Source organism: Mytilus edulis, chromosome 11 (assembly GCF_963676685.1).
Source record: "Mytilus edulis chromosome 11, xbMytEdul2.2, whole genome shotgun sequence".
Taxonomy (NCBI): domain Eukaryota; kingdom Metazoa; phylum Mollusca; class Bivalvia; order Mytilida; family Mytilidae; genus Mytilus; species Mytilus edulis.
In genome coordinates this window covers 80,551,006-80,576,391 of record NC_092354.1, presented here as the reverse complement: position 1 = coordinate 80,576,391, position 25,386 = coordinate 80,551,006, and the positions used below count along the sequence as shown (strand labels likewise).

At 32.0% G+C, this 25,386-nt stretch overlaps 2 protein-coding genes across 2 annotated transcripts in view; both read right to left on the bottom strand.

Annotated features, from left to right (window-relative positions):
• The window catches only part of LOC139496383 (fibroin heavy chain-like), a 101,828-nt gene that overhangs the window by 30,677 nt on the left and 45,765 nt on the right, over positions 1-25,386 (bottom strand). The gene's annotated exons all lie outside the window — the stretch shown is intronic.
• Positions 1,979-6,580, bottom strand: LOC139496385 (uncharacterized). The gene is made up of 3 exons (XM_071284960.1): positions 6,353-6,580; positions 3,022-3,186; positions 1,979-2,548 (listed from the first exon to the last, which is right to left on the bottom strand). The coding sequence occupies exons 1-3, from the start codon at positions 6,525-6,527 to the stop codon at positions 2,067-2,069; spliced, it is 822 nt and encodes a 273-aa protein (XP_071141061.1). The 5' UTR covers positions 6,528-6,580; the 3' UTR covers positions 1,979-2,066.

The following is a 25,386-nucleotide window of genomic DNA, read 5'->3' as shown; positions in this document are numbered from 1 at the left end:
AATTATATCTACGAGTTGTTAAACAATACAATGTAACAAAGTCAGCCAATCAGAATACGCGTTACAACCAAAATTGAATTATTTAAGTATATGAAATAGCAGCAATTTCATACCACTATTACAAGTGCCATCAGGTGACAAAGACGGTAAAGCAGTTTGGTTTTCATAGCTAAAGTAATCTTTTAATTCACACGGTCTACATCGATATGAAATGAAACGTCTTGAAAAGAGATCGCAATCAGGTTCTTTAGCTTTGTTTTTGACAAAGACTTTTCTGGTTTTGTTTTTTGACTATATAATATATAAAAAAGTGTCCCCTTGCAAGTATGAACGGGTTGACATTGACACTACATTAATCCTGCATGACTATATCCAAAGACAACAAAGTCTGACATCCAATTTATCATAAAATTTATTTACATGACTAGGAAGTATGAGAGATTTACCCAAAACTTCCTTTGAAATTAAAAATGAAATACAAAGCATTATCAAACTGTATTTTAACAGTTAAAACCATAAAGTTTTGTAAACATTAATAAATTTGTCAACTTCCGACATTTTGAATGATATTTCAATACGTTAAACAACTCAAGACTCTTGAAACGCTATAAAAATGTCAGTTTCCACTAAATTGTCTGTATTTTAAAGTATGAGCGTGGCTTATTGTTATTCAACTCCTGTAAGTGGTTGTTGTCTATTAGTTTGGTGTGTTTTATCATTTGATTTGCCATTTAATTAGGGACTTTCCGTTTTGAATTTTCAAAGGAGTTCAGTATTTTTGTGGTTTTCTATTTACACGATGACGTAAGGGGAGGACTATTTTCACAATGCATTTTCTGGTGTATTCTTTTTTTTTTTTAAATAATATCTTTATTGCACTTTTCTTTGCTGTTGTGACAAATTACTCGACCTACAGCAGTTGGCCGAATACCCCTGTGTATTAGTTACTGGATAATCAGGGAATTTATTCAGTGAATTCATATTTATAGATAGTTAGTTTTACAGTTCATGGTTATTACATGTAAACATTTTGCAAACAAAAACAATTGTTCCATGATAACGGAAAGTGTACAGTATTGTCCGGTTCTGTTTCTAAAGATAAAAACTTTTTGATCATTGACCTTAACCTTATTGATAAAAACCGTTAAACATTTACAGCTGGTTGATCAATTGTCCGGATTAATTTATACTTTTTATTGATTCTCACGAACAACTTAAACTTAAGTTAAAAAAATATGTGGTAAGTTTCGACATTGTAATTGAAAATTCATTTGATTAACTGTGCATAAATGTGTTTGGAGACAAAATTCTGTACATTTTCACGAAGCATGCTGTTTTGGTTTATTACCACGTGCTTCAATCATTTTCATTGTTTTATTTGTCAGCCCTATTTAAGGTTGGACAGGTAGATGTAGGTGGAGAGGAAAGGGAGTAAATACATCCGTCATCACATTTAATAATTGAAAATGTGAAAGACAAGGTTAAAATTGTAGTTTATAAAAGAAAATTAAAGTACAGTTAGCATATCTGTAATGATAAGCTCATGTGCAATCTAACCCATAATTTATACCAATTTATTTTCGTTTCACAAACAGCTGGGAAATCGTAGAACATTAGGAAATCACGTGTGTTTTCATATTCAATGAAAATTGTTTTTTTTTAATATATATTTGCAGAGCGATATGTCTGAAAATTTAAAAATCTTTAAATAGCAAGTTAAATGGGATTCTTAAACAACCTAGTTTCGGATGGGTTTTACTCATTTGAAAGGAAGCAAATAGTGCATGGTATACAAAGCTGTTTATATCCAACGACGTGACAGGAAAGCACATTGGAAGTCTGGTTATAAGTACACTATGTTTGTTCAATCAAGTGAGCGGATTAAAAGTTAAACAATCGTTTTAGTGTACTCGTTTGTATGTATATACCTTGTTCTAAAAAGTAAAAAAACTGAAAAGTCATTGATAATTAAAGAAAATTCTGCATGATTATATGTTTTATTATAGTTCAATTCGCGAAAATAAATTATTTTCTAAACATGATAAGTCCGATTAAACAAAAATTGTTTAGTATGAATATCCTTTTCCACCTGAGCTACCGGAACCTCCACTGGAACCTCCACCGGATCCTCCGCCGAAACCGCCTCCTGAGCCTCCACCTGATACAACAATAACTGCAGGTCCACTGGAACCACCATATCCGTATCCACCACTTGAATCACCATATCCATATCCACCACTAGAACCACTGGAACCACCATATCCATATCCACCACTAGAACCACCATATCCATATCCACCACTGGAACCACCATATCCAGATTTTCCTCCATATCCACCACTAGAACCACCATATCCAGATCCTCCACCATATCCACCATATCCAGATCCGCCACCACCACCAGTTCCAATTACAGATACTACTCTTCCCACTACCAATCCTCCGCCACCACCACCTGATCCAAATCCTCCGCCACAACCGCCCCCACCACAACCACCTCCATACCCAACACTGTAACCTCCGCTGCTTCCACCACCATATCCATAACCTTTGATAATGTAAAATTGTCAATTTCAATTTCTCGGTAATATATTTACCCTTTTTCTAAATGTATGATACCAATGGACTAGTGTGGTGTTACTCATTTAAGTCATTACATGTGACATTACTGGATAAATGCCTATTATCGCTATTCTACAAATCATTTCTTTGATCTTGCTGACTTATAATTTTTTTTTCAAGTCAATTTATATGAACAACAATCGCTAGAAACTAAGGGGTCACGTCTCGTTGTCAATGAAATTGAAATGAAATTGACAACTAGGTCATAGGTAAAATATCGATACACAGATTGCCTTGAGCCGGTAATGAACAACGATTATCTATAATTCAAAAGCTTTACTTATTGTTTTGTCGGAAATAATGCTTCTGATTAAAATAAGTATTTTCATTTATTTTTATACATCAAACTAATAAAGTATTGACGTTTGACAAAAAAGAAGTACTTTAGAATAAACTTACCTCCTTTTCCTCCTCCTGCTCCTCCTCCACCGCCTCCTCCGCCTCCTCCTCCGCCTCCTCCTCCTAATGTTAAGAGTCCACCACCAATGCCCCCAGCACCATATCCACCGCCGCCATACCCAACACTATATCCGCTGCTTCCACCACCATATCCAGATCCATATCCTTAAATAAGGTTAAACTTTTTTTGATTTTAAGGTAAAATAGATGATGACGCACAAGTCTAAATACAACGTTATTTTTCTAACTTAAGGAAGATGTGGTGTCAAAATTATATATGAATTTTTGGTATTTGAGCAAGCGTCAAATCATTTAGTCCCAGGACTAATGAGATACTGACCAGACATTAAAGATTTTACGACACTATAGAGACAAAAAAGTCAAAAATTTTCATCAGTTCTACAGTTTTAAAGAAAGTAAGACAACATTTAAACATTAGAGAAAATAAAAAAAATCAGGTCTTCTTGTGTTTATGAATTGAAAGGTTAGTAAAGTTAAGTTAATTAAATTTCAAATATTGGCTTGTTACAATATCATTCAAGAGTCCAAGCTCATCCTGATGTTCCCTGTTACAATCCACTAGCTATTCAGGGTAGTGATTACAATGTAGTTGTTAAATACATATTACATTTTTTACATCATATATATGTTGTGTACAAGTTATCATTTTGTACAAATTATAATTAAAGATAAAAGGAATTGGATTGCACAATATAGCCGCATTAAATCTTCGTTAACACCTCAACAAATTGACGTTTTAAAAACAGACTCTAGTATACATAGTCATTCTGATGGACCTATAAAAATAATAAATTCTTGTCAAGTTATAAAAAATGGAGTTGTCGTTGATGCCAAAAAATTATGCCTTAAAGATATTAGATACTTTTTATGAGAATAAAACAGCTCCAAATAGTCAGTTGAAGTGGAATTTACATTTTGGGAATACACTACCATGGGATTACATTTGGGAAACTTTGAATAAGAATTTAGCTAACAGGAAAATTAAACAATTTCAATGGAAGTTACTACATAATATAATTTACACTGAAGAAAAGTTACAAAAAATGAATCGCTCAAACGGGAAGTGTCACTTTTGCAATGAAAAAATTCACTATTTCATCTTTTTATTTATTGTAAACTGGTGGAAGACGTTTGGCGGGAAATTTTTGAGAAAATAAGGGAATTTTGTTCAAAATTAAATATCCAAAAATTACAAAAATCGGAAACAAGTATAATTTGTGGGGTCATTAATGCAGATGCATCTTATACCTAAATTTTAGATACGGTGCTTTTAATCACGAAATGGGTTATCTGGAAAACTAGAAATATCGCAAAATATCAAAAGAAAGGGATAAGTAAATTGGTGATTTTAAATATGATAAAACATGAAATGCAATTTCTGCTCAAATATTTTAAACCGAATACGAAAATCGAAGCCTTTTCTACTATGTGTGACATTTTTTGTATATAAATATATATTTTGCATGGTCAGGTCAGTTCAATGACCTCTTTGATACTCATTGAATAATAATATGTACACTGCTCGCAACTCCCTACATGTAATTTCTGTTGTGTATATATTCATGTATATCATCTAATTGTAACAAGACATGTTGTATCAACAGGTTCATATTATAAACAAATATTTACTCACCATATCTTTGATTTTAATCCTTATTGGGAATCAAAATCATTTGTTCATTTTTTTTTTATGAATGAACTACACACCCCTTTAACAAATCGCACGTGGTAAATGATCACTCGACCAGAAATTTAATGTAATCGAAATTAACATAACAAAAGACTTGATGTACGATAAAATTGAAACTGCTTAATGAATACAGGTAGCCTTTGTGAGAAATAAATGAAGATAAAAAGCAAACTTTATTCAAATAATTATATATGGTGAGAGTTATAGATATATAGATCGATATTGATTGCAGGTACATGTACATTTGTACAAGGATAGATAATATTTATAAAGGTTGATGTTAATAATTTATAGTGGGAGTTTTTTTTCTCATTTGCTTTTCCCAGACAAATGACACTGTAAAAATTGTGGCCCCCTTAGTTGCTTCCCTGGGCAACTGAGGGTTGATGTAACAGGTGATTGTTAATAAAATATGTTTAATATTAAAAAAAAAATAATAATAATATCTTGTATCCGTCTAAGATTAAAACCAATAAATCTATTTTTAACATATCCAGTCTGATCTTTTTTAATAAGTTTTGGTAAGATTTTTTTCAATCGTTGTGCTAGAGCGTACGATAGAAGTTTCATGTCAATATTCAAAAGAGTAATAGGACGGTAATTATCTAGTTAATACACTTGTATGCTGTGAATATGTAAGTGTTTGATCTCTATATCCACTATTACGAATGTTTACTACTATGAACTTTAATTTATCCCAAAATTTTCTATAAAATTCAACGGTTAAACCGTCTAATCCAGGGGATTTATTACGTTTCATTTTAAAAATAGCATCTGAGCATTCTTCTTACTGTAATATCCCCATCGCAGAGTGATTTATCATTTTTATCCATTTCTTTATCGAGTTTTGTCTCAAGTATATATTTGTCGCTTGATGTTTTATCAGGGCTTTGCGTCGAGTATAACTTTTTATAGTATTCTCTAATACTACAAAATATATCACTTTGATCGTCAAAATCTCATCATGTTTTCCTTTTAATTTATTGATTGACTTGTTTACCTGTCTCTGTTATTCTAAACCTAAAAAACACGAGTTATTTTTTTCCCTTAATTCAAACCAAGTTAATTTAGGTTATTTAAATTTTATATAGATCAACCGTCATTGCATGGGATTCGAACCGTTACCTGGTTTGATTGCATTGATATCAGCATCGTAAGCAAGAGTTTTATTTCCACTGCTACCGGGGTTAACATTGTCAAATGTCAAATCAAGACATTTAAACTGTACTTTGAAAATGATTGAAATATATGAAATAGCTCATTAAAGATCTTAATAAAACAATAGGGAGGAAAGGGGGGGGGGGGGGCCTCAGGACTTTAAGGTGCCTATAGCTTACAACTTTAGGTTATTAGAAGACGTAAAATCACATGTCTGCTACCAATAATTATTCACACTTTTTTGAATTTCGTAAATTTTACGTTTTTATACTTTTTCGCATGGACTTGCTCATATGTCATTGCTTTATAATTGTCTTTATAAATGCTTTACCTAATTAAACGTCAGGAAATATACTACTATTTTACACTTTTTAGTTACATTTTTGATAATACATCAAACAACCAGTACTCGTAATAAATACTGACAATTGGAAAAACCGAATAACTTAAATACCAACTGACCTCCTTTTCCACCTCCCCCTCCCCCGCCTCCTCCTCCTCCTGTCAAGCCTCCACCACCACCGCCTGATCCGAATCCACCGCCGCCACCACCACCGCCGCCATATCCACCATAGCCGCCTTTTGTGCAATATGCAGCTCCGACAAAGCTCACAAGAATCAAAGTTATCATAGACATGGTGACTGAGGTTTGACGATGTTAAACCAGTGTGGTGATACAACTGCTAAAATTTGTTTTTATACTATTCGATGTTTTGAGAACTACTTTGAACATGATTGATAATGTCTAATCGATTAAACTTACCAGAGCATTGGTGAATCGACATTAATTTATAACAATAATTTATCAAATAAAAAAAACCTCACATGGTTTGTTCACACATAGATTAAGAACTCTCCGTTTTGAATATTCTCAGGGTTTGCTATCCTATGATTTTTCTTTTCAGTATCTTTGTTTAAGCTCAACAATCAAATAGGATTATCATCAACACTAAAACAAATTTGAAAATCCCTTACATTTATTGCTATTATGAGAAAAAAAATCAGGATAATAAATTCATAAACAATATACATATATTAATCATAATATTATAAACCCAAGCTCATTGTTAAAAGACGTCCATCAAGTTACATTATAATAAGTAACCATAAGTGGGAATTAGGGAGGGGACTAATGCTTATAAATGATAGAAAATTGGTCAAATTTGTACGTTATAAAAACGACCTGTTAAAATAAGTGATATAAGTTTCATTTAAAAAAAAGGGCACAGAAATGCTTATTTTATGTTTAGATTATTAAATTAAGAGAAACATAATACAGTGCTAAGCTTTGTGAAATTTTCAAAGTTCACTTATCTTATGTCAATTTGTTTACGTTTCAAAATTGTAGGTACCTGTAATAAAAAAAAATGAAGGAGTTTAATTTGTGTTTTATATTTTAGTTATGAAACAGAGAGAAACATATTCCATTTTTATTTTTATTATTCCCAGTTGCATACTTAAACCGCATAGTAAATTAACGTTTCCTTGACCATGTTGACACTTCCCGTTTCTATTTTCTGTTCTATTAAACATCAATCGATAAAAGAAATTCCCACAGAATATACATATATCTATCATGCATGTGAAAAACAATTGCAGTTACTTAATCAAATAGACCATTGTAGACGATGAATGCATTTATCACTTTCTACAATCAGAATTTGACAGACGGCCATTTAATTTCCTGATGTTAAAAGTACACGGTAAATAACATTATCCACGGTGTGTTCTTGCTAGGAAGGATGTTATTGACCCTAAGTGTGTCCTTGTGAGAAGAATGATATTGACCTTAATTGAATCGTGCAATACGAAGATTGAAGAGTCATCCAGTTTATCATTACGTTGACATGATGATTACAGGAATATATGCTAATGTGAAGGTTTCAAACGTTTTTGTTTAATGCAACACAAGCATAATCAAAATGCTCGATATGTAATTATAGAGATATAAGATCAATATCCGTCAGACAAATGCAAGCTATGTAAAAATGGAAAGATAAGATATACTTCCGTCAGACAGATGCTTGATAAATGAACATAGAGATATTAGATCAACTTCCATGAGGGAGCTTCGCGATATGTAAATAGAGAGATATTAGATAAACGTTCGTGAAACAGGTGCGCGATATGTAAACATAGAGGTTTCAAATAAACGTCCGCGGGACCGCTGCTCGATTTATGAACATAGAAATATTAGATAAACATCCGTGAAACAGCTGTACGATATCTAAACAGAGAGATATTAGATAAACTTCTGTGAGACATATATTCGATATGTAAACATAGAGATATTAGATAAACGTCCGTGAAACACCTGCTCCATATCTTAACATAGCGATATTTGATAAACGTCCGTGAAACAGAGGATCGAAATGAAAACAGAGAGATATTAGATTAATTTCCGTAAGACAGATGCTTGATATGTAATCATAGAGATAAACAATAAACTTCCATAAGACAGCTGATCGATATGTAAACATAGAGATATTAGATAAATGTCTGTGAGACAGCTGCTCGATATGTAAACATAGGATATATTATATAAACTAACGTAAAACAGCTGCTCGAGTTGTAAACATAGAGAAATTATATGAAATCCTTTGAGACAGATGATCGATATGTAAACATAGATATATTAAAGAAACTGACGTGAGCGAGCTGCTCGATATGTAAACATGTAAAGATATCAGATAATCTTCCACGACACAGACGCTCGATATGTAAACATAGAGATATTAGATAAACTGACGTGAGCGAGCTTCTCGATATGTTAACGTAGAGCTATTAAATAAACTGTCGTGAGACAACTGCTCATTATGTAGACAACCCGATTTTTAAATCAATCTCCGTGAGACAGTTTGTTTATAGTGGAAAGTTGTTTTATCGTTAAATAGGCTACAATTAAAAAATGCTTGCTAGTCTCTCTCTGTGATTACCTTTAGATAACTCGGGTTCATTTCCTAATCAATATATCATGAAGGGAAGATAAATAATACGAATTTCAATCATAGTCTTTTTCAAAAATGATGAACGGTTCTTTATATTGGTATGTAATCATTTTAAACGTTTCAAATTTATGAAATTATATTCGTACATTAATGTTTTTGATACACCAATAACAAAAACTGAAATATATTGAATTGATACATTATGTAACTATTCAAATTTATATCAGAAACCTAAACTTAATTATAAAATAATGAACCTGTTAAAGGGAGACAATACTCGCATATCTTTTTTCGAATTGGCACACAATACAACGCAATGTCACTCTTGCGTACAAATTGCACATCAATATAATTAATTAACTGTGCAATCGCGCTCCACCTTCAATGATGATTCTAAATTATAATTATAACCAAAAGTTGTTAATCTATAGATAGTAAAGACTAATGAAATCTAACCCACTGTTTAAATATTTCTCAGAAAAATGGTTGAGTCACTTGACTTTCATAGTTCATAATTAACGTTTTTACACAATATCTAAATAAAGTAGCTAAAGATTATTCGCTTCTCAAAGTGTAAGACGCAATAAAAATCGTATGCTTGCACCATCTTACCCAAAAACAGATTTAATTAAGTTCTGAACATTTCGACATTTCTTTGTTAAAACCGGTTTTAAACAAATCACAAGTACGTGTTAAGATCCGACTAAATACCCATATCCAGATATCGTCAGGTTAATTTGCTACTATGTGTAGAAAAACAGATTTTATATTAATCTCCGTGAGACAGTTGCAAGATATATTAATATAGGGAATATAGTTTATTATGACGTCAATTACCACTGAACTAGTTTATATTTTTGTTTAGGGGTCAGATAGACATGATGACAGGACTGTTGCACTGTGATGAAGACCCAATGATGGCCTCGACTGTTTTATACTCTTTGTCGGGTTGTTGTCTCTTTGACACCTTCCTCATTTGAATTCTCAATTTTATTTTATATACTAGATAAATATCCATGAAAAAACTGCTCGATATGTAAACATAGAAATATTATTGTCATTTTGTTTATTTTATTTGGTTACATCTTCTGACATCAGATTCGGACTTCTCTTGAACTGAATTTTAATGTGCGTATTGTTATGCGTTTACTTTTCTACATTGGCTAGAGGTATAGGGGGAGGGTTGAGATCTTACAAACATGTTTAACCCCACCTCATTTTTCCGCCTGTCCCAAGTCAGGAGCCTCTGGCCTTTGTTAGTCTTGTAATATTTTAATTTTAGTTTTTTGTGTACAATTTGGAAATTAGTATGGCGTTCTCGATCACTGAACTAGTATATATTTATGTAGGGGCCAGTTGAAGGACGCCTCCGGGTGCGGGAATTTCTCGCTACATTGAAGACCTGTTGGTGACCTTCTGCTGTTGTTTTTTCTATGGTCGGGTTGTTGTCTCTTTGGCACATTCTCCATTTCCATTCTCAATTTTATAGAAATAATAGATAAATGTCTGTAAGAAAGCTTCTCGATACATACACATAGAGATATTAGGTAAACGTCCGTCAGACAGATGCTTGATATGTAAACATAGAAATATTACATCAATCTTCACGAAACAGATGTTCGACATGTTAACATAGAGATATTATATAAACGTTTGTGAGACAGATACTCAATATGTAAACCTAGAGATATTAAGTAAACGTTTGTGAGACAGATACTCAATATGTTAACCTAGAGATATTAAGTAAACGTTTGTGGGACAGATACTCAATATGTAAACCTAGAGATATTAAGTAAACGTTTGTGGGACAGATACTCAATATGTAAACCTAGAGATATTAAGTAAACGTTTGTGGGACAGATACTCAATATGTAAACCTAGAGATATTAAGTAAACGTTTGTGGGACAGATACTCAATATGTTAACCTAGAGATATTAAGTAAACGTTTGTGGGACAGATACTCAATATGTAAACCTAGAGATATTAAGTAAACTTTTGTGGGACAGATACTCAATATGTAAACCTAGAGATATTAAGTAAACGTTTGTGGGACAGATACTCAATATGTAAACCTAGAGATATTAAGTAAACGTTTGTGGGACAGATACTCAATATGTAAACCTAGAGATATTAAGTAAACGTTTGTGGGACAGATACTCAATATGTAAACCTAGAGATATTAAGTAAACTTTTGTGGGACAGATACTCAATATGTAAACCTAGAGATATTAAGTAAACGTTTGTGGGACAGATACTCAATATGTAAACCTAGAGATATTAAGTAAACTTTTGTGGGACAGATACTCAATATGTAAACATAGAGATATTAATTAAACGTTTGTGGGACAGATACTCAATATGTTAACCTAGAGATATTAAGTAAACTTTTGTGGGACAGATGATCAATATGTAAACCTAGAGATATTAAGTAAACGTTTGTGAGACAGATACTCAATATGTTAACCTAGAGATATTAAGTAAACGTTTGTGGGACAGATACTCAATATGTTAACCTAGAGATATTAAGTAAACGTTTGTGAGACAGATACTCAATATGTTAACCTAGATATATTAAGTAAACGTTTGTGGGACAGATACTCAATATGTAAACCTAGAGATATTAAGTAAACGTTTGTGGGACAGATACTCAATATGTAAACATAGAGATATTAAGTAAACTTTTGTGGGACAGATACTCAATATGTAAACATAGAGATATTAAGTAAACGTTTGTGAGACAGATACTCAATATGTTAACCTAGAGATATTAAGTAAACGTTTGTGAGACAGATACTCAATATGTTAACCTAGAGATATTAAGTAAACGTTTGTGAGACAGATACTCAATATGTAAACCTTGTGAATTTACCTATTTTTTTCAAATATTTAGGAAGATTTTGTTTGATTTTAATTTTTTGGTGTTTTAACGCCACTTTTAAGCACCGCATTTAGGCTATTTCGTGGCGGCCATTTTTCATTGGTGGAGGAAGCCAGAGTGCCCGGATAAAATCACAAACCTTCGATAGGAAAAATGACAAACCTAGTCAATCAATAATGGCGTCGAGTGCACCCGCACGATCGGGGTTAGAACTCACAACCTCAGTGTTGACTGGCTAGTGATCACAGTTGTAACTACTTAGACCATTTGGTCTACGAGACCCCTTATATAAAACGAAAACAAGTTCGATGACCCCATTTTATCTTAATTCGTGTTGATAATTCTTTTGATGTATCATTTGTATGCAATAGTTGCATTCCTTTGTACTATGTTTAATTCCAAAAAAGTCAAAGTTGATTGTCTACCTTAAACTGGTCATAATTTAATCTTTACGTCTAGTTATTTTATTGAGCTTGGAATTGCTTCAAAATTTATAAATGTACAAGCTCTTAGTATTCTTTATTGGTTTATTAATTTTTTGGATGAATTTATATAATTTCATTTATTTGTTTTGTAATGGGATCCATCGCGATCGATTTTTTTAACATTCAAAGTGTTTTGTGTAGATATTAAATTAAATCTAAACATGATCAGTGTGATGTATTCTTATAAAAGACTGCTTTCAGTGTGTCATTCAATCTCAAATGATTTGACAGAACGTTAAGATAAAACAAACCAAATAAATACATTCGACGTTTTTGCGTCGTTTTTCTTAAAAGATCAGTATAAAAAAAGAAGATGGGGAAGGAATGCCATGTGAGACAACTTTCTACAAGACACCACATGACACAGGAAATTAACAACTATAGGTAACCGTACGGGCCTCAACAAAGAGCAAAGCAAATACCGCATATACAGCTATAACAGATCCCGAAATGACAAATGTAAAACAATTCAAATGAGAAAATAATGATTTAATTTATAAATAAAAAAAAAAAAAAAAAATATTAAACAAATATGAAACACGTCAACAAACGACAACCGCAGAATTACAGCCTGTTGACTAGGGACTTGTACCCATTCCTGCACTCGACTGATACCGTTACGTTTTTGCTAATATGTTGTAATACATTGCACCTTTTAAGAAAAAACATATTTTATTGTCTGGTGTGAGCTATAGGTTCATAAAGGTGAAATAACCCTATTAATGTATATACCCGTTTCAGCGCTAGACTGATTGCCCTGTTACTTATTCGCTTATAATACGTGCGTTATAGGTTGCACCTCCTAAACAAAATCTTTTCATTTTGTTCTTGCCTCAGGTAATAGCTATTGGTTCTAAGAGGTGAAACAACCATATTAATGCGTAAATACTCAGTTCAGTACCCTTTTACCTATTCGTTCCTTACATTTGCTTATACATGTGTTAATCGGTGGACATTTAAAAAAAAAACTTCAATCTAAGTATACTCAAACAGCTATCATGCCGTGATTATGAATGGAACCTAGTCAGACCTCTTTTCTCAAACCAACTGTTTTCCTCTTTAATTCTTCATTCCAAAAATTCTTAAAGTAAACCACAGAAAAAATTATGTTTTTTTATACAAAAATTGCGCACCTAGTACCTACATACATTTGTAAATGGATGTTTCATTTCCCAAGCGTTCAAATGTAGCAAATTAAAAAAAAAAATGATCAAATAAAAAAAAAAACACTCTTAACAGTGCGTATGTTCACTTCTATAGATGTACTTTTTTTTACACGTATGCGTCGTTGGATAACTTTTGTTGGCGTTTATCCGAAATATATTATTATATTCGTGTAAAAATTTAAGCGCCTTATACATTCAAAATACGTCAGTGCATTTTGCAATATACATATGTATAATAGGTACGTAATGTACCTATTGGCATTTTTTAATTACTATAGTCATTGTGGGACCCTTATAGCTTGTAGATTGATGTAAACTAAGGCTAAAAGGAGTAGGTCCGGTAAGGACCGATTTTGGCCTCAAATTTCAGGTTCATCTTACGAAAGATTTTGACCACTTTTTACACACTTAAGTGTCTATTTCATTTGAATCAATTAGTTTATGTGAAAGATTTTAACTGATTTAGTCATAAAAAACGACCCGATCCAAGCTCAAATATGAAAAATCTACCATATATGCCGAAAAATGTCACTTTTCAGATGGTTTTTGTCAAAAATGAAAGTGGCCGCATCCGTGTTCATCCTCAACCTTTATATATTTTATGTATTATCATAAAATACAACTTACATTTCAATATCAAGGATGAACACGAATGCGGCCACTTTCGTTTGACACGAAAACCGTCTAAAATTTAACTAAAATGCTAGAATTGTGAAGATTTCAGTAATTTAGCATGACTTAATGGTGCTAGTACCCGATATATGTGCATTGTATTGTCAAAAACAGTCCATATTTATGTAGCAGAAGCATTCTACTGTCCAATAAATAACTAAAAGTTTACATTTTAACAATTTTGTAAAAAAAAAAAATCTTGAGCGATTGTTTTCTGGTATTGCGAAATCCAAGATGGAGGGAGACACCTTGTCTACATCAATTTAATCCGAAAAAAAATATTGTAAACATTCATAAAATTGTCAATTATATCCCGAATTTGTCAACAGAAAAAGACGTAGAAATATTTTTATTTTTGGTATTTGAGCAAACGTCAAATCCTTTGTTCCCAGGACTAATGCTATACTGACCAGAAACTTATACCCGCTGCTTCCACCACCATATCCAGATCCATATCCTTTAATAAGGTTAAACTTTTTTTGATTTTAAGGTAAAATAGATGATGATGCACAAGTCTAAATACAACGTTTTTTTTTTCTAACTTAAGGAAGATGTGGTGTCAAAATAATATATGAATTTTTGGTATTTGAGCAAGCGTCAAATCATTTGTTCCCAGGACTAATGAGATACTGACCAGACATTAAAGATGTTACGACACTACAGAGACAAGCAAGTCAATAGTTTTCATCAGTTCTACAGTTTTAAAGAATGTAAGACAACATTTAAACATGAGGGGAAAAAAATCAGGTCTTTTTGTGTTTTAGAAGTTAAAATGTAAGTTACGTTTAAGTTAGGTTTATCCACTATAGCCGCTTTTTGTGCAATAAGCAGCTCCGACAACGCTCATTAGAATCAAAGTTATCATACCCATGGTGACTGAGGTTTGACGATATTAAAACAGTGTGGTGATACAACTGCTAAAATTTGTTTTTATACTATTTGATGTTTTGAGAACTACTTTGATCATGATTGTTTATGCTTAATCAATAAAACTTACTAGAGCATTGGTGAATCGACTTGCTTTTATAGCAATTATTTATCAAATTTGAAAAGAACTAAGATATTTTTTTTCCAAATATATATATATTTAAATACTTTTCAGCCCATCGTTGATTTAATTACATCATTGTCAGTATTTTTGCATAAAATTAAACTAAAAAAATATTTGAAAGACGTAGAGGTGCAATCAAGACACAGAAGTGGTTTTTTAGTCGCCTTATGGCTATTTTGAAATTTACAATCAGCTATGCATTTAATTAGTTTGTATATATGGTACATCATGTTAAACTTTGTATTTCACTTTCAGTTATTTTGTTAAAACTCAAAAATATTAATTTGTTTTTGTTTTGTACTATGTCTAAACCATTTGTAAACCCAAATGGATCATTGTTACTCTGAGAGAAAAAAAAGTACATTGAATTAACAGCGGATAATCATACATTGAATTATAAATCAATACAATTTGTTATAATACTTCCTTCAAGATACATTTCAGCAATATTTTTTGTATAAATGTCGTACATTCAAAATAACCGGTTGAAATCAGTAATCTTAGTTTTACTTGAGGAATTCGTATTTTCTGTTTCACTGATGAAACTCAGAGAAACCTATTATTATAATAAACTTTTTGATAATTTTAAGGTTTCCCAATCTTATAATAATCAATCTACGTAAAAAATATCTAGGTACATTGACTAATAAAAAAAATGCAGATGTTTAATTTGGTTTATTTTTTAGTTATGAAACAGAGAAAAATATATTCCATTTTTATTTTTATTTTTCCCAGTTGTATACTTGAACCGCATAGTAAATTGACGTTTTCTTGAGTATGTTGACATTCCCCGTTTCCATTTTCTGTTCTATTCAACATCAATCGAAAAAGAAAATCCGACAGAATATACATATATCTATCATGCATGTCAAAAACAATTGCAAATACTTAATCAAATACAGGACGAATGCATTTATCACTTTCTACAAAAAGAATTTGACAGATGGCCATTTAAATTCCTGGTGTTAAAGGTGCACGGTGTATAGCATAATATAAAGTGTTTTTTTTTCTTTCTAGGAATAATGTTATTGACCCTAATAGAATCGTGCAATACGACGATTGAAGAGTCCTCCAGTTTATCATTGTGTTGACTGAAATATACCAATTATTAAACGTACGTGAGACAGATGCTCGATATGTAAACAGAGGAATATAAGATATTATTTCTTGTGCAGCAAACATACTGTAATCTGATTGGTTGACTAGCCCGGTGTAAATAACACCCCACCCTTGTTCACCCGGGGATAAATAATATTTTCCCAAAAATATTAAAAAATAAAATTTTGCCAAAAAAAAGAAAAAAAAAAATTTAGAAAAAAAATATTAAGAAAAAGCTGAAAAAAAAAATAATTAAAAAATAAGTTTTTTTTGTTTTTTTGTAAACTCAAAAGAACACAAAAATTCTCTGAATTTTTCCCAAAATAAAGTAAAAAAGTATTTGACAATGTGCAGCAACATGGACATTGAAAAAATATTACGCTGGAAAATATTCATCACCATTTTAACAATTTTACATCATGATTTTAAAATGAGTAAAGGAATTGTTCTTTAGAAATAAATTCGTTATCTTGGTGTAATCAGGGGTGTACGGAATTTTACACCGTTGTTGAAAATTCATACTCCCATTCTGTACACCCCTGATTACACCAAGATAACTTATAAACTTCCGTGAAATAGTTGCTTCGAACCACAGTTATCGTCTACGAATATAGTCTCTAGTGTGACCAGCGTGTTACTAGGCAGTTTTTGTATACCCCTTCTTAATTTTCTTCTCCATGTTTTATGCCTCAATTGAAAATAGGGGTTGATATTATACTGTAAACAAAAAATTGGGTCATGATTTTTAAAGTAAAAGTAAAAAAGTGAAGCTGTCTAAAGATTTCAAGTCCCCCTTAACATAAAATGTCCATATTTTGAGCCGATTAAGTTTTCTATTATTTTCTTAATACTTTGTCCCAAAAAAGTACAACACACTGTACAAATATTATTGAGAAAGAGCAGGTGTGATTTTTTTAATTTTTATTTATTGCCTAAAAATATGCCCTACCAATTAATTATATACCGGACCGTCTTATCGATATGTGAATATAATAAAGATATTAAATAAACTTCCGTGAGCATCTGTACGATATGTAAACATAGAGATATTAGATAAACTTTTGTGAGACCACTGCCTGAAATACCTGATTTCATATCCATGATATCAAATACTTGTTGGAAGTGTTGGTAATCTGGCTACTCTATTATCAGCTATAGTTGTAACAAAGTTATGAAAAAGTTACCCACTATATATTTGAGTCATTACAGTTTTTTTTTGTAATTTATTTTTATTTCATCTGAAAATATATCAAGTATTGTGATACATAATTATATAGTTAATTCATAATACATGTATTGATATTAAATTTTTCAATAACAGTCTAAAATTAAAAAGTTGTTTATGCTAATTGTTCTAAATTTTCTTCTCGATCATACACATCCTTTATCACTCTGGATTAGAATACCTGAATATGCTGATAAGGTTAACGATGGCATCAGCCTTCTCCTGTAGCCACATGCACCACTGCCTATGCAATGGTGTTGAACATGAGAGGTACCAGGACAGGCTACCAGAGATCATAAACAGATAACATGTTGGACAGAATCACATAATAAATGTCAACCTATGTCAAGGGGAGATAATTCAAATACAATCAAACAAAAACTAGTATATCAATATATATATTCCAGTCTCAATTTTATTAACATTATCAATAAACATAGATAGTACTTTTGAGATGCACACAAATCACTGTCCAGTTGTGATGTGCATCAACATATTATTGATTCTTCATATACTATTATAAAGCCTAAAGTAAGTACAAAATAGAAAGATCTCTCCTCACATGTGAACTAAGTTTTTAATTAATTCCCATTTACTTTCAAATTTCTCTCTTGCTTTAGGGGATCTGTAAAAGGAGTTAGATATTTTTTCTATTCGGTAGGAATTTTTAATCATAGCTATGACACCTATAAGAGTCGGTAATGAAGTATTAAAGCGACATGTATAAATGTAATAATCCCGAGACTCTGATCCAAGAACAATATTTTCCTCATTAAGTATTAAAGTTAAATTATTTTCAACTAGAAAAAGGGCTGCAATTTCTAACCACAAAAGTCATTACAGTCCTTATCATATGTATCTATATATGTATTAAGTACAAAATTAATTTTCTCCTTCTGTTCTGTTTTTTATATACATATTTAAAAGGTTTTTTTTTAATATGTTTAATAATTTCAGAAGTCATATCTTTTTGGAGCTACTTCTGGTAAAATTAATTTGAAAATATCTTTGAATTTAACCCAAGCTACATTTCTCTTCAAAAATATAATTAAACCTTCTCCTCTATATAAGTTTGTTTTTTTCTCTCAAGTTGTTTAGTAAAGTATGCAATGAAATAATCACTGAGACCAATTGGAATAACACCTGACTGACTGACTCTGTCTTCAGAATTTACAATTACACAATCTAAACATATTTCTGGTTGGTTCACATAAACATTGCTTCAAATTTGAGCCTTGGTTTTTACCGAACTGCGAGCTATAAAGTATCACCAAAAATATTGTGTAAAATTATTTAAACGGGAAAACCAACGGTCTAATCTATATAGGACACGAGAACGAAAAACATTTATTAACCATATCAACAAAGGAGTACTACTGAACATCATAATCCTGACAGGACAGGTGCACACACATGCAGCGGGTTTAAGCGTTTTAACAAGTAACTGCCTTCACCATAATCTTAAACAATAGTTTAACATCTCAACATAGAGAGAGACACTATAAAATATCAATTGAAATCGATTTACTAATATCAAAAGACATATAAAAACCTCGAACATTTTGGTATTACTCAAAATACACTTAAATCTTTGTTTCTGTTTATGTATGTGTGTCTTTTGTACGACGAGTTTATCGAACACAGTTTGTCTTATTTATTAATCTGTAATTTGTGCATTTTTACTTTGATGTTTAATCGCTGATAGTATCAGTGGACTGGTTGTGATACCAAAATATTAGATCAGTTGCTGATGATTACGTTTACAAACTGTCCTTTTCAGGGCAATTACAATTTTACAAATTATTTTACATTGGTTGTACATGTGAGAAGTTCTAAGACACTAATGTATTTCCAAACGTCAACTCGTGTTTGCTACTAAAGTAAGGTCAGTTCTTTTTCAATGAATCAAAAGGTCTATCACCGTTAGTTCGGTATAAAAACATACGTGTATATGTGATGAATATTTGCGCCTCCAATGAAAAAACCTTCTCCTGTTGCCAATTTTAGATATTCATCTTTCCTATGGGCCATAATTGTATATTGTTATTTTCTTTTAAATCAAAACGAATTTCAATAATCAATTATAACCAATAAAACTAGAGGCTCTTAAGAGCCTGTGTCTCTAACCTTGGTCTATGTGCATATTAAACAAAGGACACAGATTTATTCATGACAAAATTGTGTTTTGGTGATGGTGATGTGTTTGTAGATCCTAATTTACTGAACATTCTTGCTTCTTACAATTATTTCAATTTATAATGAATTTGACCCATTTACAGAGGAAAATATTTTGTTAAAATTTACAAAATTATTAAAAATTGACTATAAGGGCAATAACTCCTTAAGGGGTCAACTGAACTTTTCGGTCATGTTGACTTATTTGTGGATCTTACTTTGCTAAACAGTATTGTTGTTAACATTTCATCTCTATCTATAATAATATTCAAGATAATTACCAAAAACAGCAAAATATCCTTACAAATTTCCAATTCAAGGGCAGCAACCCAACAACCAGTTGTAGGATTCATCTGAAAATTTCAGGGCAGATAGATCTTGACTTGCAAAACAATTTAACTCCTACGTTTGAATTGCTCTAAATGCTTTGGTTTCAGAGTTATAAGCCAACATTTACATTTTACCCCTTTGTTCTATTTTTAGCCATGGCGGCCATCTTGGATGGTTGACAAGGTCACCGCACACATTTTTTTAACAAGATACTTTAATGATGATTATGGCCAAGTATGGTTAAATTTGGACTAGTAGTTTTAGAGGAGAAGATTTTTGTAAAAGATTAGAAAAAATTACGAAAAATTGGTAAAAAATGACTATAAAGGGCAATAACTCCTTGAGGAGTCAACTGACCATTTTAGTCATACTAACTTATTTGTAGATCTTACTTTGCTGAACAGTATTGCTGTTTACATTTTATCTCTATCTATAATTGTATTCAAGAAAATAGCCATAAAACGGTATAATTTCCTTAAAATTGCCAATTCAGGGGCAGCAACCAAACAACCAGTTGTCCGATTCTCCTGAAAATTTCAGTGCAGATAGGGCTATACCTGATTAACAATTTTACTACATGTCAGATTTGCTCTAAATGTTTTCGTTTCAGAGTTATAAGCCAAAATCTACATTTTACACCTTTGTTCTATTTTTAGCTATAGCAGCCATCTTGGTTGGTTGGCCGGGTCGGGTCACACCACCCATTTTTATACTAGATACCCCAATGATGATTGTGGCCAAGCTTGGTTAAATTTGGCCCAGTAGTTTCAGAGGAGAAGATTTTGGTAAAAGGTAACGACGACGACGACGGACGACGACGGACGCCGGATGCAAAGTGATGAGAAAAGCTCACTAGACCCTTCGGCTTTTTTGACACTGATTTTATCGCTGTAAAGTATTAGGCTATGAAGACATGTCATTTTGTCGAAGTGCATTTATCTCACGAACGTTTAATTAATTTCTCTGTGTTTACATTTCGATCAGCTGTTTGACGGACGTTTATATAATATCTTTATGTTTTTATATCAAGCATCTGTTTCACGAAGCTATATATTATATCTCTTTATGTTTACATATCGTGCACCAGTCTAACGGAGATTGATCAAATATCTCCATAATTACATATAGCACATGTATAGAGTATTTTGATTATGTTTGTGTTGCGTTTTAAAAATTCGTTAAAAACCGTTACATTGGAATATATTCCTGTAATCTTCATGTCAACATAATGATAAACTCGGTGAGTCTTCAATCTTCGTACTGCACAATTGAATTAGGGTCAATATCCTTCTTCTTCGCAAGGACATCCTGAGGGTGAAAAGCATTTTTTCTAGCAATGAATCAGTGTTAGTTATGATTTTACTGTATACTTTTAACATCAAGAAATTAAATGGCCATCTGTCAAATTCTGTTTGTAGAAAGTGATGATTACAATCGTCTTCTATTTGATTAGGTTAATGCAATTGTTTTTGAAATGTTTGAAATATATATTTACAACTCGTCTTAACATCAACCTAACAATGTTAGATCTGTAAATTTGATTTCGCAAATTGTTTGTTCTTCCCTCGCCGGGATGCTACTAAGATATCGTGACACCAAATCGCCTTCACTGTATCAGGCGCGCTAGACCACACGACCAGCTGAGGAAACCATAATCGATAGATGTTTAATATAACATAAAATAGAAATGGCGAATGTCAAGGAAACGTCAGTTAAATGTGGTTTAGAAGTATGTTCTAAGTAAAACATGTAAAGAAAAAAAAGATTATTACTGTAATATATGTTTGTCAGTTTCATAACTCCAACACACATGACATAAAACACAAATTAAACCCCTACATTTTATTTCAAGAGATGTACCTAGACTTTTGAAACGTAGATACATTGGCATACGATAAGTGAACTTTGAAAATATTAAAAAGCTTAGCAGTGTAATATGTTTCACTGAGTTTTATAAGTTAAACAGAAAATAATTATTGATAAGGCCTTTCTGTAAATAAAACTAATATCACTTTTTGGACGTACATAATTTACAAAATTTTCTATCGTTTTTAAGCATTTGGTTTCTCCCTGATTTCCACTTGTATTGGTTACTTATTAGAATGTAACTGGTACCAGGATTATAATTTAGTACGCCAGACGCGCGTTTCGTCTACATAAGACTCATCAGTGGCGCTCATGTCAAAATATTTATAAAGCCAAACAAGTAAAGTACGGCTTATAACAATGAACATGTGTATTCTCTGTTGGGTTTTACACAGTACAAAAACACATTAACTTTAGTGTTGATGATAATCCGATACGACTTTAGAGCTTTAACAAATATACTTAAAAGTAAACTCATAAGATAGCGACCCCCGAGAATATTCAAAGCTGAGAGTGAAACAAAACAAATGTGTTGGAATTCTACGAAATCTTCAATTCGTTAAAAAATAAAATCACGTAAATACTGAGCTTAAATGAAAATCTAATCGGAAAGTCCATAATCACATGGCAAAATCAAATAACAAAACACATAAAAAATGAATGGACAAGAACTGTCATATTCCTGACTTGGTACAGGCATTTTCAAATGCGGAAAATGGTGAATTAAACCTGGTTTTATAGCGCTAACCCTCTCACATTGATGACAGATTCATCAAATTCCGTTATATTTATAATGATGCGAGAACTAAAGAGACATTACAAATAAAATAGTCAAAATATGGGTACAGCAGTCATCTCCGTGTAACAATTTTAAAAGGAACAAATTAACAGAACACAAATAGTTATCAAAGGTATCAGGATTATAATTCAGTACGCCAGACGCGCGTTTCGTCTACATAAGAACATTGAGGATCCAAAATTCCAAAACGTTGTTCCAAATACGCATAAGGTAATCTATGCCTGGGACAATAAAATCCTTAGTTTTTCGAAAAATTCAAAGTTTTGTTAACAGGAAATTTATAAAAATGACCACATTATTGTTATTCATGTCAACACCGAAGTGTTGACTACTGGGCTGGTGATACCCTCGGGGACGTAACGTCCACCAGCAGTGGCATCGACCCAGTGGTGTAAATAGTTATCAAAGGTACCAGGATTATAATTTAGTACGCCAGAAGCGCGTTTCGTCTACATAAGACTCATCAGTGACGCTCAAATCAAAATATTTATAAAGCCAAACAAGTAAAAAAAAGGTTGAAGAGCATTGAGGATCCAAAATTCCAAAGCGTTGTGCAAAATACGGCTAAGGTAATCTTTATCTTCAAACACACTCATTGATTCTTCTCCCTCTTCGTCGGAAGTCAACCCTATTTGCAGGGTCACCGCATTAAAATATCCTAGTTTCAGATAATTTTTAAAAATGCGTAGTTATTTACAAAATATTAAGATTAATATTTAGAAAAAAATATTGAATGCGGTGGTGTAAAAGGAGGTCAGTTGGTATTCAAGTAATTCTGTTTCTTTTATAGTCATATCATTTTTTAATGCGGTGACCCTGCAAATAGGGTGGTCTTCCGAAGAAGAAGAAGAAGAATCAATGAATGTGTTTGAATATAACTGGTTTTGTGTTCTGATTTTTTTTAAATTGTTACACGATGATGACTGCAGTATCCATATTTTGATTCGCGTGTCTGACGTCAGGAAATTTTAAACGTCACAAATATTTGTCGTTTAATGTATATACAAACAATTTTAAAATTTCACATAGGCAATGTTAGCATACAGGGTTAAAAAAAATCAAAAGTATGTATGAATTAATTTCATAAATAGACCAAGATTTAAAATAGTACAAAAGTTATATAGAATTTAGAAGAATACACAAATAGTTCATTCCACTACAAACACATTGACGGGATGCTTAAGTACCGAGTCACGCAGCATGGATATCACATAAAACAATCCAACAGTAACAGTAATATAAATAATAGAACAAAGACAAATGTAAGAACAAAAAAAACATGTTTACATTTTTCAAATTCACTGGTTAGTGATTTGTCAAAAAACTGATTTTGTAAATTACCGTAACATATATACTAACTAAGACAAAAATTAAGCCGCTTGAAAAATGCACAGATTTAAAAATTAGCCATTAGGTGTCATAAATACCGCTTCGCCGTCCCGATTACACCTCTACGTCCTTTAAATATTTGGTTGTATTTTTTTTTTCTCTAAGAAAATACTGACAATGATGTAATTTGATAAAAAATGGACTTCAAAGTATTTAAGAATAAATATTTAGAAAAAAGTAAATCTTACTTTTTTATTTGATAGATGATTGCTATAAAAACAAGTCGATTCACCAATGCTCTAGTAAGTTTAATTGATTAGACATTATCAATCTTGATCAAAGCAGGTATCAAAACATCGAATAGTATAAAAACAGATCTTAGCAGTTGTATCACCACACTGGTTTAACATCGTCAAACCTCAGTCACCATGACAATGATAACTTTGATTCTGGTGAGCTTGGTCGGAGCTGCATATTGCACAAAAGGCAGCTATGGCGGCGATGGATATGGCGGCGGTGGTGGTGGTGGTGGAGGTGGCGGAGGATTTAGATCAGGCGGTGGTGGCGGAGGCTTGACATTACTATTAGCAGGAGGAGGAGGAGGAGGTGGAGGAGGAGGCGGAGGCGGAGGAGGCGGCGGTGGAAAAGGAGGTCAGTTGGTATTCAAGTAGTTTGTTTTCTTAATTGTCAGTACTTATTTTTCATTAGTACTGGTTGTTTGATTTATAACCAGAAAAGTAACTCTAAAGTGTATAATAGGAGTAGTTGTCTGTCATTTAAGCATTTATTAAGACTTCCACTACTTGGATTTTGAAATACCAGAAAACAATCGATCTATATCTTTTATAAAATGTGTAAAATTTGAGAGTAGGTAATACATGTGTAAGAAATGTAATGTTTTATCGTATTAATGGTTGTATTATACCAACAAAAAAACACAATATCTTTGTTTGATTCATTTTTTCAACATTGCCACATAAGGAGATGCCACTCAATTGTAAGGGCGGATCATTCAGTTCAAGTTTCTTTTACAATAGAATGTGTCGAATTACCTATTGTATTATTCAGCAAGGAAACAGGTCCCGTGAACCTATATTTTCTTTTTCTTATCTGAAAGCATATCCCGTGACCTATTATTTTTATATTTATTTTAAAAATGATATAAAAAAAAGTAAAAACGCAAAAATACTGAACTCCGAGGAAAATTCAAAAAGGAAAATCAAAAATCAAAAGGCAAAATCAAAAGTCCAAACACATCAAACGAATGGATAACAACTGTCATATTCCTGACTTGGTACAGGCATTTTCTAATGTAGAAAATGGTGAATTGAACCTGGTTTTATAGCTAGCTAAACCTCTCACTTGTATGACAGTCGCATCAAAGTCCATTACATTGTCAACGATGCATGAACAAAACAAACATTTTGGCAAATTTTTACAAAAATCTATGGATTATAGTTTAGACACTACATC

Coding starts and splice junctions, on each gene's coding strand:
- LOC139496385 (XM_071284960.1), bottom strand. CDS start 6,527: ATGTCTATGATAACTTTGATTCTTGTGAGCTTTGTCGGAGCTGCATAT. Junction 3,187..6,352: donor AGGGGGAGGTGGAAAAGGAG/GTCAGTTGGTAT, acceptor ACCTTATTTAAG/GATATGGATCTGGATATGGT. Junction 2,549..3,021: donor AGCAGGAGGAGGAAAAGGAG/GTAAGTTTATTC, acceptor ACATTATCAAAG/GTTATGGATATGGTGGTGGA.